At 55.4% G+C, this 16,008-nt stretch overlaps 1 protein-coding gene across 1 annotated transcript in view; it reads left to right on the top strand.

The window, feature by feature from the left end:
- PLXNA4 (plexin A4) overlaps window positions 1–16,008 on the top strand; it is a 424,221-nt gene that overhangs the window by 395,318 nt on the left and 12,895 nt on the right. The window contains exons 26-30 of the mRNA XM_059171885.1: window positions 5,685–5,788; window positions 6,320–6,419; window positions 7,607–7,797; window positions 8,743–8,912; window positions 12,544–12,756. Coding sequence (XP_059027868.1) covers window positions 5,685–5,788; window positions 6,320–6,419; window positions 7,607–7,797; window positions 8,743–8,912; window positions 12,544–12,756 — 778 coding nt within the window. The remainder of the gene's footprint in view (window positions 1–5,684; window positions 5,789–6,319; window positions 6,420–7,606; window positions 7,798–8,742; window positions 8,913–12,543; window positions 12,757–16,008) is intronic.

Below are 16,008 nucleotides of genomic sequence, written 5' to 3'. Positions count from 1 at the left end.
CTGTCAACAGGTGTTCAGCAGCCCTCAAGTCTCCTCCTCCAGCCCTCTGCTCAGGATCCTGTCTTGGGGGAGTTGAGCAGGCGCTGGGCGGGGTTGACATCTGCCCCCGGTGACAGCCTGCCTGTGGCTCCCCGGTTGGGGCAAGGCGGCCTGGGGCAAAGTACAGGCATCTGGACGGTCTCCTGTGGATCAGGAGGGCTGGCTCCGCCAGGACCGCTCAGGCTGGTGAGCCTGTCCCTCCTCCCTTGCCTGTCCAGGTCAGTGCTTCCCAAAGCTTCTGTGACAGGTCTGAGGACAAGGGCTGTTAGAGAGAATGGAAGGAGGGAGCGGTGGTTGCAAATTTTGAGTCCCCACCTTAAGGTAAAATGAAGTGCACCCGTGAATATGTGTGCGCATACATCTGTGAGTGTGTGGATGTGCGTGTGCATGTGTGCATACGTGTGCCCGTGCTCTCGCCACAGCCCCACGCCACAAGGGCCCGAGCTCTTGCAGGCTTGTATCCCAGGGAGAGCTGCTTCTCAGCATAGTGCCAGCGAGGTCGTAGGGGACCTTCCAGGAGCCAGGCCAGGGATGTGCTTGGGGCCCGGGCCTCCTCCTAGGGCTGTCCTGCAGATGAAGGCCCCCCTCCTCTATGCTCTGGCTTCTAGCTCGTCCCTCAGCCACCTTCTTGAAACTTGTGGGACATGCCGTGGTGTTCCCGTCTCTTCTTCCCAGAGAATTTCCAAGCAGTGTGTAGCCTACCTCCCGAACACCCCCTATGTCTACACCCCAGCCCCCAGTGCCTTGGCCAAAGGCAGCCATCCCAACCCCCATGTCCCTCAAGAACTCCCTCCTTCTCAGCCACCCCGTCTCCCTGGCCCGCAGCTCACTGCCAGATGCCTTAGCCTGGCTTGCCAGATCTTTCTTAACCAACTTCTGACTTGCATGTCCTGTCCAGCCTCTCCTTTCTGCTGCCTCCCACTCTGATGCACACTCATGGATCCACGTACATGGTGCCTCTGGACCCCCGAAGCATCACACCTGCCCACCTTGTCCCTCCACCCCCAGCCCCACGGCCATCCCTGCACCACTCCCCACGGACATTGCTCATTCTCCCCTGCACGCAGCCCTGATCCTGGGCCCGTGATTCTGCATGCTCCCTCCCAGCCCTCCAGCAAGGGATCCCTTCAAGAGCTAGGTTGTAGGTACCATGGGCTGCTGGCCCAGGGCTTGGCGCACGGTGGGTGCTGGGCAGACAGTGCTGGAATGAGTGAGTGCGTCACGAGGCTCTGGGATTTTCCACCCAGGGACCACCCAGATGTCCTGGCCCAGCACGTGCCTTGTCTCGGGATTCTCTGGGGCCATCCCTGAGCTCAGTGTCCCCCATCATTTGGTGCCTGGAGGTAGTTTCCAATCTCTCTCTGTGGCCCCAAGGGCAGGCAAAGCTGTCTGGAGGCTGAGCTTTCACCTAGAGGACACTGGCTGTCACATCACCCCTCAGCTGCTCTAGTGGGGTCACCTCACACATATATAGCAAGGTGTCGACACAGAAGAGGGATATTTTTAGTGCTGTTTTTATAGGCAAGACAGAAGGAGCCTGTCTGGTGAAGGGGTTGCTGAACGTGGGATTGGGAAGCTGGGTTCTATTGATTTTCATTACTGTCATTAAAAGTAAGCGTATGTTGAATATGCAACAGCACACAGAGTGCAAAATGAGATATGCCCTTGCTCAGGGGCCTCCTGGGCTGACCGAACAGCCGTACACACTGCCAAGGGGACCAGGCCACTGTCCTTCAGATCTGAAGGTGGCAGGTCTGCCTGACCTTGATCCAGTCCAACCTGCTCTCGGGTTCCTCCTGTCCAGCAGGGTCGAGATTTCCAGAAGCCAGAGATGCCCTGTGAAGGATGGATGGCTCCCAAGACAGGGAGAAGTCAGACACTTTGGGCCTTGACCTTGTCCCTTCTGGGTCCTGGCATGGCTCAGCAGAACCCCCAGGCTCATGCCCCTGGCAAGCCAAGGTCATGAAGCAGAGCCAGAGCATTCCAGAAAGCTGAGCCCATGTCCACTATTTTGATTTTCCTGAGACATGCCATGATGGGTCTGTGGAGAACAGAGCCCATAGCTGGTCCGGTTGAGGGGTTTCAGGAAAGGAAGGAAAGTGTAACTCAGAAGCAGAAGTGTATTCAGGCCAGCAGGTCACACTGAGGACCTGGCAGAGAGAGTGAGTTTCGGGGGTGAGTCACCGTGTTAGCCCATTCCAATTATCCAGTGCCAGGAACCCCGTGCCTTCCTGCGACATTGTGCACGCTCCCCCCGGGGTCCGCTCAGCAAACACCCCATGGCCTTGCCTTCTCCCTGCAGGGCCCAAGGCTGGGGCTGCCAACAGCTGCTGGCCCTTCTCATATTTCAGGAAGAAGAGCAAACCCAATGTTTCTGTATGCGGCAATGAGAGTACCAGGCTCCAGAATCCTAAAAGCAGGGGGCTAAGAATTCTCCTCTTTGACCCCAGCTCACTATCTCCATCTTGGTACCTGGGGGAATATTCCTGACTTGTGGGGATTGCAGCTCAGGGCTCCAGGCCTGCCAGCTCACACCCTCCCCCACATCCTGACCCTTGGCTGACCCAGGTGCCATGCTGCTGGGCCCTGAGCCATGTCCATGTTCGGGGAACACCTAGAGCACTGGGGGGGGGGGGGAGTTCTGTTTCTCTGTGTCACTGTCTCCAGGTGACCTCATCCAGTGTCCTGCCCAGAGAAGGAGCCCAGTGAGTGCCCCGGGGAACAGAACTCAGCTGGCTATCAGAAGGAGCAGTGGCCTGGGGGTGGGGACCTCTGCATCTGCCTTCTCAACCTGTTTCTTTTATTTCCTGGTCATGAAATTGGAAGGATGAGTGATGATAATTTAAGACAATTTTCCTTCTGGCACTGGCTGTGCCTGGTCGTGTGTCTGAGGAGTTCAGATCATTGGCCCAGGTTACTAATAGATTAAGTTCACTGCTCACCTCTGCCTGCTACTCTCTGACTGCACACTGTGAGAACCAACATACAAGCAGAAAATTCTCTTATACTGCTTGGAAAATAGGCCACCATCACTCACTCACTCACTCACTCTTCTCCTTCCTTCCTTCACTTATTCATTATTCCTTTAATACTCATCAAGTACTTGCTGTGTCCCTGGTGCCGGACCAACACTGCAGCAGGCGTCTAGCAACATTGAATTTTTGCACTCCCAAGGACAAGCCATCATTCCTTGACTGCCCTGGGGGAAGCATGGTCATATTCTGCCCTATTTTTTTTTTCAGTTGGGGACAGAGAAACAGACTGATTTTTACTTGCTTACATAATTAGTAGACATGACTCAGAACTAAGGCTGCTGAGTACAGCCACACAGGCTGCGCACTGCACAATTTCAGGGGAGTTGTACAACAGGGAAGTCTGACACCAGGCTCCAAAATCAGTCACCAGCTGTCACTTCTCAGTCCATCAGGCTATGTGGCTTGCTCTGATCCCACTGAGAGGTGCTACAACTCCCACAGCAAGCGGTGCTGGTGTGGCTGGTAAACCAGAAAGCTGGTCTGCAACTAGTCCTGACAAAAAGTCTACAGCCACTTCAGTGGAGGAGACTTTCTTTTCCCTTGGGCCCAGCCAATGGGCGTAACATCCAGAGCTCTTGCCCTGCTTTTCCTCCAGCCCCCACGTGGGGAGTGGTGCCCCCACGCTTTCTCTGTACTACCCCCACCACACAGTCTCTGACTTACTGGCTCTGATGCTATTCACCCAACAAGCGGGAGGGACCCAAGAGGCTTCGCCTTTTAGGGTCAGCTGTGGGACCGGGCCACAACATGCCGCTGCCGTATTCCTTGGCCCCAGGATGGCCTTTACCCGGAGTCGGCTTGTACCAGAGACCAGCTGCCGACCAGCGGCCAGACAGACCACGTCTTTTGTCCCACCGCTCACAAACACCTATATCCCTACATACCTACAGAAAGTGAAAACAAAAGCAAAAAGCACAATAAACCCAACACTGCCGCCTTGGTGCCGCAGTGAAGCCTCGTGCCTTTAATGTCCTACCCGACCTGCCCCGAGGCCCTAATCAGTGCGATTGATTCCAGCCAGGCGGTCCTGCAGGGCTGAATGACTGGCAGCCCCCATGGGCTGAGAGAGGCCCCTTCGCTGCAGGGAACACGCACGGTATCTGTGTGTTTTTGTTCTTGGGACGGACCGACATTGCAGGAAGCTTTAAACCAGACAGAGGCAAGCCGGGGACCTGGAGCCGGGACTGGGGGGCTGGGAGCCACTCTGCTGCTCCTCAGGGCAGGCAGCTCCCTTCCTGGGCCCGGTTCCCATCAGCAGCACTGGCACTACCGAGGGACAAGGCAGGGAGGCATCGGGGCCCTCCGTGCTACTGAGGTGACCCATCTCGGGCCCACCGCTCAGCCTTATGGGGGCGGGGGGACTAGCATGGGTGGGGGCAGATTCAGAATCGAGTCATTACAGACCATAGGAACAGACACGGTGGGGTGAGGCAAGGATGTGGGCTGACTCGGGCCAGCACCCCACTGCGCTCTGTGAATCCCGGGGCTCCTGCACGGTTCAGAAGTACTAGAGTCTGCGCGGATTGCCTGGAAGCCGGATTCGGGGCTTGCTGGCTGCGATGCCTGTGAATACATTTGAATTTAAAAGGCTGTTTTTCTTCGCTGGTGTGTGTATGTGAGCATATGTGCGTGTGTGGGTGTGCACGTGCCTCTGCACTGGAGGGCTGGCGTGTGCCTGGCATGCACCTGGGGCCCCATGTGTGCACGTGTGAAGACTGGAGAGTGCAGGTCTTCATCTCCGTGTGGTACCCAGTACCCGGGACCACGGGCGGGGGGGCAGGGGTGACGGCAGTGGGGTTGATGAGAAACAGTCTGCTGCTTCCTTTGTGGGATCCAGCAGACAGCCTTTGCCCTGTGGGCATCTGGGTCTTTGAGCAGACCATCTGGCTAGAACTGTATACCTACAGCATCAAATAATTGGGCATTGGCTAGATAGCAAGATGCCGCCGTCCACCTCAACTCTGTGGGGCTAGAGCTGATCCTGGGCGTGAGAACAGGTTTTGCGGACCTCTCCACACATGGTCACCCAGCCTCCCTGCCAAGGGTGACCAACCTGCCAGCTTTCAGGTGCAGGGTGTGCCCCCAGAACTAGACCAGAGTGCACAGAGCCTCACCCTGCAGGCTTGATCTCATTTGCTCCAAGACCTTGCAACCAAGCCGGCGAGCCTGTGGTGCTGATCATGCCGCCTTATGTTTGCGTAGCGCTTTCTTGAGTGCTTTGACCTGCCCTCTCCCCTCAGCCAGTACTTACTAAGCATCTACTCATGATGTGGCCACCCACGGGGACAGAAGGTGTTGTCCCGCTTGTGTCCCATAGTCTGCTGGGATGAGGACCAGAGCCGGGACTCAGCGCCCCTCTGCACTGAGAGCCTGTCCCCGCTCCTCAGGGAGCAGAGCCCTCTGCACTGAGAGCCTGTCCCCGCTCCTCAGGGAGCAGAGCCCTCTGCACTGAGAGCCTGTCCCCGCTCCTCAGGGAGCCTCTGCTAGCACCTGTCTGTCCTTGGATGCACGCTCCAGATGGCAGAGGGCAGCTACCTGCACGGAGGCCCTCAGGACCCCTGCAAGAGGGGCCCTGAGGGCCTCCCTGAAATGCAACTGTTCTCCCTGCAGAGTGGCGACAAGGAAGCGGGGCGAGGATGATCCTGCAGGATGAAGACATCACCACCAAAATTGAGAATGACTGGAAGAGACTAAACACCCTGGCCCACTACCAGGTGGGGGGACCATGCTGGAGGGGAGGGGCTCGCTAGCCCTCTAAGTCTCGGACCTTCAATAACAGGCTCCCCCAGAGGCTGGACACCAAGCTGCCTGTCCACCTCTCGGCCAGCCCTTCTGATCCCTTAGTGACCCAGGGAAACTTCATGTCCCCCAGCCAGGAAACCCTGACCTCTCTGGAGACAGGATCTCAACATGCGTGCTTCCAGCCCGATGTGGGCAAGTCCTCAAGAAAAGGCCCTTTCTTGGATGTTCCCTGGGGCTTGAGGCCGGGCACCCTACCAGGGAAGCATTGGGAAGGAGGGTGCTGGTGAGCTCTTGCCAGAGCTGCTCCAAGAGGGACCTGTGGCATAGGTCACTACTCAGTGTTCAGGTCTGTCGTGGCATCAAAGCCAAGCCAACAGCCTCCAAAGTCCCCCGGTCCTCCGTGAGCACTGACTGCCCTGAAGCCCAAGTGAATTCTGATTGTCCTTATTTCCTGAGGTGGCAGAGTCTCTGTGCCCAGGCTCTTAGAAGCCTTCTTCCTGCAGGTGCCAGACGGTTCTGTGGTGGCTTTAGTGTCCAAACAGGTGACAGCCTACAATGCAGTGAACAACTCCACTGTCTCCAGGACCTCGGCGAGTAAATACGGTGAGTTCTCTGAATCATCCTGGGGCAGAGAGGATGCCTGAGCCTGCCGTGGCGATGGTCACAACAGCGATGCCCGAGCCTGCCGTGGTGATGGTCACAACAGCAGCATGGCTGAAAGGCTTCGGAGACCTGGATGGGAGGCGGGCAAGCTCACCATCACTGGGGGGAGCCTGAACGGGGAGGAATCTCCCCATTCTAGAACTCTGATGCAGGAACGGGACCTTCATCCTTGAAAACAGGAAGAAAATCTAACCTTCACGAGCACCTTACAGTCTACACGGTGCTTTCACTTTTATGATATTCATTATTGCACGTCATGTTCATAACAATCAGTGAATTAAATAATTATTATTTCCCCTTATTATGCAGATCAGCAAATTATAACTCAGACACCCAGAAGCTAAGCAACATGTAAAGGTCACACTGTTAGGAGGCAGTTGAGGGAAGGTGCAGACCCAGGTCTGTGGCTCTGCAGCGGGTGGGGGAGAGGGTGCTGGAAGCGGGTTGGGAGCCCCCAGTGCAGCCCCATTCTGCCTCCACCTGTGTGCTCTGGGCCCAGCTGCCTGACCACTGTAAGGCCTGCTCTGCCCAGCACGATGGGGAATGAAAAAGTTACTGACTTCATGGGATCAGGGTGAAAAATAAGAAGACCCAGCAGCGCCTACACACAGTAGGACCTTCCACTTTCCTGCTCCACCCCTGCCCCACCACACCCACGCGTCGGTAAGCCCTTGGGAAGGAGTGGCCCCGGTCAGACACAGGATGCCGGGAGGCAGGTAACAGGCGATTACTCAGTTGATCAACAGTCACGAGGGGAATAGGCTGCCCGCTCTTAAAGTTCCTCCTTAACTGGCCACATGGAACACATCCTGAGACGTCTCCTCAGAGCTCTCACAAGGAACAGTGTAACAACAGACAGGCTTCTTTTCTTAGAAATTGAGTAATTAAGGGCTGGGGAAATGCAAGTACAGGAGCATGAGGAATCCCTGTGGGTGAGGTATCCCTGGAGGGCTTCCTGGAGGTGGCAGGGAAAGCATCCCAGTTCTAGGGAATGGTTGCTTGTGAGGCACCAGGCCCTTACAGGAAGGATCACACAGCCCTGGCCACGGCTGCAAGGGGGGCTGGGGGGGGATGTGTACTGCGGGTGACAGGACAGCCTCACACGCGCGGGGTCACTGCATTGGCAGAAAACATGATGCGGCACACGGGCAGCCCCGACAGCCTCCGCTCACGCACACCCATGATCACCCCCGACTTGGAGAGCGGAGTGAAGATGTGGCATCTGGTGAAAAACCACGAGCATGGGGACCAGAAGGAGGGTGACCGGGGAAGCAAGATGGTGTCCGAGATCTATCTGACACGTCTCCTGGCCACAAAGGTAGGGGACTTCACACACATGGGGAAGGGGGGAGGAATCTCATCACTGCACAGAAGGGTCAGAGCTGGCAGGTAGGTAGCAAACGCTAGCTCGGACCCCTCTGTTACCCACTCCGCCCCAGGACTCTGCCAGCACAGAACCTCAGAACCCTCCTCAACCATGCTGATGACTAGACTTAAGGAGGTCTTCTTCTGCCAACAATATGGTTTGCTATAATGCCCTCCAGTGCCCCAGCAGACCCTACCCAGGCATCACTGCTGGGATGCAGGCTAAAGCTTCATGTCCATCTTCTCTGTGCCAGTTCTCAGATATAGAGACACTAGTCACATTTGTCCATGCTCTTTGACCATGCCCCACGAGAGAATGACTCCTTCTCATGGGTGTCATATACCACCCCTAGGGAGGAACATGAGGCTTCATTGGTGACTTTCCAGGCTGTATTTCCAGTCTCGCTTCTGGGGACACGGTGTGCCTATGGTTAGCCTTTCAGTCGTGCAGCTGGCCTCCGCCCTGCTCTGGGCAAAGCCAAGAGAGTGTGTGTCACTAGCCAGTGAGGAATGCATCAACCAGACCGGCAGACCGCGTTTGTTTGCCGTGACCCAGTGAGTTGTTCATTAGCTTGCGTGAAAGGGGCTACAGTACCACCACTGAAGGGCATTAACCCCACCCGCATTAAACCCATCCGCGTTGACAGATGAAGGTCTCCTTAGGTCCAATCACCAGCTTTCTGTCTGTTTTGCACGTGCAGGGGAGAGTGCAAGCTGTCAGAGACAGAGGAAGCCGGTGGGGGTATAATGCGCGAGCTCACCGTATTTCCCCCCAGGCGGGCCAGGCTGCACGCCGTCCTCCCTTCCTCTCCCGCCCGTCCGCTGGGCAGATCTCACAACCCAGCCCCACAGCTCTCTGGGCAGAGCTGTGTCTGAACCCCTTCCCCTCCACGCGCAGGGCACCCTGCAGAAGTTCGTGGATGACCTCTTCGAGACCATCTTCAGCACGGCACACCGGGGCTCCGCCCTGCCCCTGGCCATCAAGTACATGTTCGACTTCCTGGACGAGCAAGCGGACAAGCATGGCATTCATGACCCCCATGTCCGCCACACCTGGAAGAGCAACTGGTGAGTGTGGCCGTGGCCCCCCTGGCCCCCTCAGAGCGGGCTCCGAGCCTCCCCACCCTCTCCTGTCTCAGCCCTCACCTCTGCTCTCACCTCTCCCGACGCTGAACGCACTGACCCTATCGGGCCCGGCCCCTGGCCTCAGTGGGTGACGGACAGGCAGGGAGCTGGTTGGACAGGGAGGCCAGTGCAATGGGAGAAGATCCGTGAGGGAAACCGACCCTAAAAGGCAGCACCTAACAGTGACTGTCATGCAGTCATCTAGGTGAACAAAAGGTATTTCTGTTCGATTCGAGAAGCCAAACTCCCCGTAGGGAAGAGACCTTCCTGTCTGTGCTCTGGCCATCTCGGAGACAGCGAGACAGCTGGGTTCTCTGAGTTCTGACACTCTAGGGGTCTCCACTGTGGTCCGTGTCTCTGTAACCCATACGCCCCTCTCCCTTCGCACTGCATGCTCTGGGTTTCCCTCTGCAGCTACAAGGTTAGACATGAGTATTCAGCACTTGGCGTGGAACCTTGAACAAAGCCGTGGCTCAGTAAATCTTGATGACGAGGCCAGGCCAAGGTGGTCTCTACTTGAGGGCTCTACCTCGGGCAAGGCTGGCTTATATCTAGTCCCATCCGTTCCAGAATCGCCTCCCTGCAGCTTTTTAAACAGCCCCGTCCCAGGTCGTCGTTCCCCAGAACATTCTTCCAAGACAGCCCAACCGGCAGCTCCGGACTGCTGGGAGGGGCCCGGCACCGGGGGCACAACCAGGCATGCCGACTGCCAGCCCGTGGCCCCAGACCAGACAGATGACAGGAGAAGTCAGAAGTGGCTCTACAGCCTTGTTTCATGTCATCTGCTCTGGCTTCTCATCTCTCTCACCTGAAGATTAGTGCTGTCTCTGCCGAAATTGGAAAAGCCGGCAGGCAAGAACAGAAGTTTGGACCGCGCACTAAGGAGTTGGGTTTACTCCCACATTAATTTCGGGTGAGAGAGGATCTTCCACTGTAGAGTTCTTGCAACCTTTTCGAAACAGACTCTGAGAATCTGGATTCCTCATTCAGTGCGGGAGCGCGCAGCGGAGCCTCTTCCCTGTGGAAGGGCCTGCCAGGCCTGGTGTGTCTCCGTGCCTGCCTCTGGCTCAGACCGCATTGAATTCTGCCCATCCTTCGACCCTGACTCATCTGAGCTGTTCCGAGGGCCGTGTCGCTGGCCTTCCCAATCTGCTTCCCTCTGGCAGGGAGCCTGCCTTACTGACCCCCTCATCTGAATGTCAGCAGCCTTCAGGACACATGACGTGCTCCACCCCGCCTGGCTCTTGGTCCTCCCGGCTGGGGAGAGGCAGTATTTCCCAAACACCCCTATCCACCCTCCTAGGGCAGTGCAAGCAGACCTCCCTGAGAGGGTGTGTAAGCCATTTGGTTTCAGCCCATACCTCCTGCTGGGGTAAGGCCTCCTCCAAGGCTGCCATAATGCCTTTGGCGTGGGGCCGGCCTTCCCTTCACACCGGCTCTCCCCAGTACCCTGCTGTCCTCACCAGGACCTCCAGGCCAGGACCAGAGCCAGCAGCAGGCTCTGGTTCTTGCTCCAAAGGACGTACGCCCCCGACCCTGCTCACTTCCCTGGGCGAGAAGCAGTTCCTCCGGGAACTGGGACATCCGCATGCGGACTTAGAGTTCCTTGTCCCCAGGTGAAAAACAATGACTTCTTTTTTCCCAGCCAAAGTTGTAACTCACCTTTTCCCCCTCTGCCCCCCTTCCTCAACAATCCCCCTACCTTTTCTCTTTGAAATAAACCTCCTGCTCATTTAGCCTGAGTGGCTGCAATCAACCAGAGATTAGTGCCACCACTAATGTTAATAATATGCTAATATTTCATTAGGCAGGAGCCTCGGTGTGGTGCCCTGGCTTCCCTGTTTGATTTGCCTGTCAGCACCGCCGGCTGAAGCAAGGAGAATGTTGGGAGAAACAACAGCGTGTTGGACAGAGACAGCCCCGTGTCCCTCTTCTGAGTGGGACCTCCAGAAACAGGAAGGCGTGGGGAGGTGTCACAGCCCTTGATCCAGAGCTCTGACCCTAGCTGTCGTGGTCTCCCCAGGCACCTACCAGGACCTTGTCCTTCACTGTGTGTCGCCATTTTCTGTGCTATCTCTTTATTTCCTATTCCCTATTTCCCAGGCTGAGACGAGCGCCACTTAACGCGGTTAGAGCTCAGCACTGCCTGCTGGAGCCCCGCACCACACACTTTGTGGGAAGGGAATATTTGTTGATTGATGCGCAGTCTTGAATAGGCGGTCTTTGTGTCTCTTAGCATTTGTCATGGCCGCTGGAAGAGATGATAGATAGAAACATCGTGCTCGCCATATTGAGGAAAGTACTTCAAAGAGTTTAAGTTCTAAGAGCCAAACCATACACACAGGAGCACTGTAACTACTCCCAGCAGTGAAGACAGCAGCCAAAACACTAAAACCCGGGGCAAAAGGCAGGTGGTGAGCAGGTAGGGGCAGAGGGAAGGAAAGAGGCAAGCCTTTGCTCGGTGCCACCCTGCTTCCTAACCTGCATCTTGGGGGGCTGCATGGAAGCCCCGGAACAGGAGAGGCAGCAGAGGGCGGCCGAAGGCAGCAGGTGGGCAGCCTGTCCCGATGCCCTGGGACCCGTTCTGGCAACACGGACAGTGACTTGCTGTTACCAGGTCACACTGCGTGGTTTTTCCCCTCTTTGTCTTGCTTCAGCTGATTCCTCTCCAGGCTTCCTCCAGCTCAGGAACACCTGTGCTTCTCTAAAATTTAGACTATCGAGTGTCTTTCCCTCTGCAAAGACTTTCTGGATGCTTCTCTCTAAATAGACTGGATGACACGTCCCTATGTCCCACATCAGACCCTGTGTGTCCCTGGGTTCTAGCACTGACAGTTCTCAGAGTACTTGATGACATGTCTGATGCCCTCGAACCCACCAGAGTGCAGGCGTCTTGGGGGCAAAGGGATGTGCCTTAGTCACACTATATCTCCAGGTGCCAGCCTAGCTCTGGGTATGCAGTAGGTGCTAAGTACAAGAAAGAGGGCGGGGGGAGGAGCGACACGAGGGAACGGCTGAAGGGCTGTGAATGTGGGTTTCTGTGAATGCCAGCTCCAAGAGGAGGAATCAGTTAGCTACACTTAAAGAGCCCAGCCCAGGGCCTGTACCATGTGGGATCAAGCTGATACTCTCAGGAAGGGAGAACCAATGTGCCTTCTTCCAAGTCATACAGTGGACAGTGGAGAATAAGACATGAATCCTATATTCCAGGTTATTCTTTACAGTCTGCCACCTGGAGAGGCCTTGTATCCAGCATAGGGGGCGGACAGTAGACTAGAGTCAGAAACTCCATCCTGGCCACCTCTGAGCCCCCAGCCCTGGGCTACCAGGGAAGCCTACAGGGCCACAGGGCAGGCCAGGCATCAAGCCCTCTCCGGAGCCGTCAGCATTCTAGCTGTGGGCAGATTATTCAGCCTTGCTGATCCTCGGCTTCCTATCAGGTAAGTCAGAAGCACAGGCTTTGCTTAAGAACGGTGGGTTTCCAGCCTATTCTCTTTTTCCGGAGAACTCTCCGGGCTACCCCACAGCCCCCCGCCCTAGATTCTCTGACCGTCTGCCCCTTCCCTCTGCACAGCCTGCCCCTGCGGTTTTGGGTCAACATGATCAAGAACCCGCAGTTCGTGTTCGACATCCATAAGAACAGCATCACGGACGCCTGCCTCTCCGTGGTGGCCCAGACCTTCATGGACTCCTGCTCTACGTCTGAGCACCGGCTAGGCAAGGACTCCCCATCCAACAAGCTGCTCTATGCCAAGGACATCCCCAGCTACAAGAACTGGGTAGAGAGGTGAGTGCTGGGCCCGGGAGCCACGGTAGGGCCCCTTGCTGCAGCAAAACTACTGCCCTTGATGCGGGGTTCCGTCCCCTCCAGAATGGGCTGGTGCTTACAGACGGGTCACTCACAACGCCTGATCCTGCGGTTGTGATGCCTACACCCCCACGGGCCCAGTGGTACTGTCCGCTGAACAAGACCCCAGGGATCCTGGCCAGAGGTTGCCACTGGGCTCTGCTTCCCTGCATGGAAGGCCCCAGATCTTGTGTGGCTGAAATGCCTTCAGGCCCAGGAAGGAAATACAGCTCCTGCTCTAATTCCCACCTGAACAAAACAAAACCAACCAACTTTCGAGAGACTAAATGACATCTGGCACAGAAATTCTGGAGTCTTCTACCCATCTGCCCCTGTCCATCCGGCAAGTCTCCCTATGTCCGGCAGGGATGTCATTGTCACTCTGACACTTCTCACCGCCCCAGACCTTGACTCCACCAAGATGAGCTCTTGATGTGCTTTCTCAGCCTTGTAGCCCTGATCTGATCGTTGTCTCATGCAATGTCCTGTGACTTGAGGGCCCGTCTTGGGGAGCCCATCTTCATACACAGTGAACTCCTGGTAAAGAACATCAATGGTTTGTCTGGGCCAATCGGCACCACATACCAAGCACCTGAGCTAGGCAACCAGCCAAAGCTTTATTTATTCATGCCAGTAACTCTGGGATATAAGAGGACAAGATTATAACCTCATTTTCTGCCCATGAGAGTGAAGAAATACACGTTCAGAATAACTAAGTAATCAGCCCAAGATGACTTCATTGGCCAAAATGAGAGTTGACTCCCACACTCAGCTGACTCCCACATCATTTTTCTGCTATTTATGATACTTCTTGGGTAACCTATACGGTGCCCCTGTGTGAATTAGGGAAAGTCCTCTTTCCTGCTGGAGGATGTAACCCCAGGACAGGGTGCATGGTTTGTTGAGTGATGGTCTGCTTGTCAGCCCAAGCACCTTTGTGCAGTGAACAACCTGTACAACTCCACATGGTAGTCCTGATTTTAAAATCCCGTTCTCTTTTTACCATGTGGCTTAAAAATAAAAAATCTGGAGCAAAGCTCAGATTTGGTGCCTTTCTTAAGAGTAAAGGATACCAGAAATTATTCTGGACTTAGTTACTGGAGACAAAATGAACAGTATCATTTCACTCATGGCAAAGAGACTATCTCCATCTTCATACTTGAAAACTGCCTTCTCTTGTAAGGAGGGAATAACTGAAAGGGCGTGGAGTCCCGGCCACCTCAGTAACCTAGCTCTGCTAAAAGGGGCTGCGTTTTGTTCTTCCTCCCTACCTTGTTCTTTGAGCCCCTCCCCACCCCTCCCTGCTGATGCGTGTGGTGGGCATCTCTGCCGGCCAACAGAGAGGGAGCTCTCTTGTCCTTGTTTCAGATTATGTGTGAGCCTCAAGGAGAGGCTCTCACCTCCCTCATGTAGATAGGTGGTGGCTCATTCTTCTGACAGTAGAGCTGCGGGAAACAAGCCGTGGTTCCCGGCTCTTCAGCAAAGAGAGAGAGGAAAAAGGCAGCATCTGGGCTGGCGGACCTGGACACTGGTGTGACAGCACCGCTCTGGGACCTCAGGCAGGGAGCAAGGAAGCAGGGATGTGGGGGGCTGAGGGCGGTGCCAAGACATCTGCAGAGAGGGCTCCCCCCCAGGACACAGTTCGCGAGTCAGGGGTGAGAAGGACGCATGCGCAGGGCTAATGGCCTTCCTGCTGCTCGGTGCTAAATGAAATCCATGCCATGCAGCTGCTACAGGTCAGGAGGAACCCTTGTCCATGGGGTTATTTTTAGGAGTGGCTCGATGGTTTCCATTTCTTATCCCACTAGTTTCTTAGCAACCAGTGGCACTCTCGGAACAGTCATCTTTCACTAGCTTGAGATCCCACCCAAACCCTGCTCCTCTCATTCCGGGATGAGGTACAGAGACAGAGGGATTAGGAGACAATGTGAATAGGTCCGGAGATCAAGTCTAGAATGCTTCCCCATTTGATGATGGATGGACTGATTTCACGGTCACTGCCCGAGGAGCCTGGCATCCAAACTCGTCTTCTTGCTGGAAGGTGAAGCCTAGACGCACAGAACTCACTCGTGGCCCACAGGGAGCCCAGTCCCTGCCTTCCCCAGCCTAGCCAGGGCACTGGCAGCCTGCAGTCCAGAAGAATGATGGTAGAACCCAACGCCTTGGGGCCAGGGCTCCCTCACTTGTGACGTCACTGCCTGAGCCTGCAGAAAGCCCACCTAGGACTCAGGCTGAGTGACCCGCTGCGATAGATGGCATCCGACACACATTTGAGGAGGGCCTTCTCTCCCATCCCAGCTAAGAAGCAGGGTTTACCCTGGCTGGTCTTCTCTACAGAGCAGGTAGGAAGCACGTGGATTCCGGAGGCTTCACTGACTCTGTTGGTTGAACAGCCTAGATCATTCTATCACACCTATGCCGGCTTGTAGCTCCTACAACTTCTTCACCTGCCCAACCTCCCCCAATTCCGTCATTCCATCCCATTCTTCCCCCCCCCCCATCCCTGTCTCCAAACACCTGGCAGTGCTAATGGTCCGTGGCCCCACTGGAGACCCCCAGTCTCTGCTGTGTCCATCAGAGTGCTCGGGGTTTTGCTTATGGTCACCTCTAGAGAAGGGGAGAAGGATCTCTTGGTTCAATCAACCACTACACTCATCTTAGCAGAACTCACCGGTGTTGTCGCCATGAACAGTGTGTCCTGAGCAGTTGTAGCTTCTGTTTCTTTAGCAAGATCAGTAAAATGATGTTAGGTGGTGATTTCCTCTTGTTTTAAGTTGGAAGAGCGTCAAGGTCACTCCTCTCGCAGCATTAGCCGCTCTCACCTGCGCTCAAGTGCAGGTGCACCCGGGTAGGAATGAGTGGAGTGGCACCTCTGCTGGCCCGCTTGGAACTGGACAGGGGTGTGCCACACGTTTGGATATCATCTATCATGTATCACAGCATGAGAAAGGTTAAGAATCTTGAATATTTAAAAATGCCCCCTAAGGAAGCCATCCATTCAAAATATAAAACTGTGACAGCTCGCCCTGGGAGCAATAGTGGAGGTGAAGTATAGACAGACATTTCATTAACTTATTCATCAATCTGTGGGTCAAACATTTACGGTCTCCATCAGGAGTGTATGGGACCCTCAGGATACATTACACTTGATCCTTCCCTTGTGGCTCTCGTGGTCAAGGAAGACACGTGGGT

Source organism: Mustela lutreola, chromosome 4, assembly GCF_030435805.1.
Source record: "Mustela lutreola isolate mMusLut2 chromosome 4, mMusLut2.pri, whole genome shotgun sequence".
NCBI lineage: Eukaryota > Metazoa > Chordata > Mammalia > Carnivora > Mustelidae > Mustela > Mustela lutreola.
This window is presented reverse-complemented; position numbering and strand designations above follow the sequence as displayed.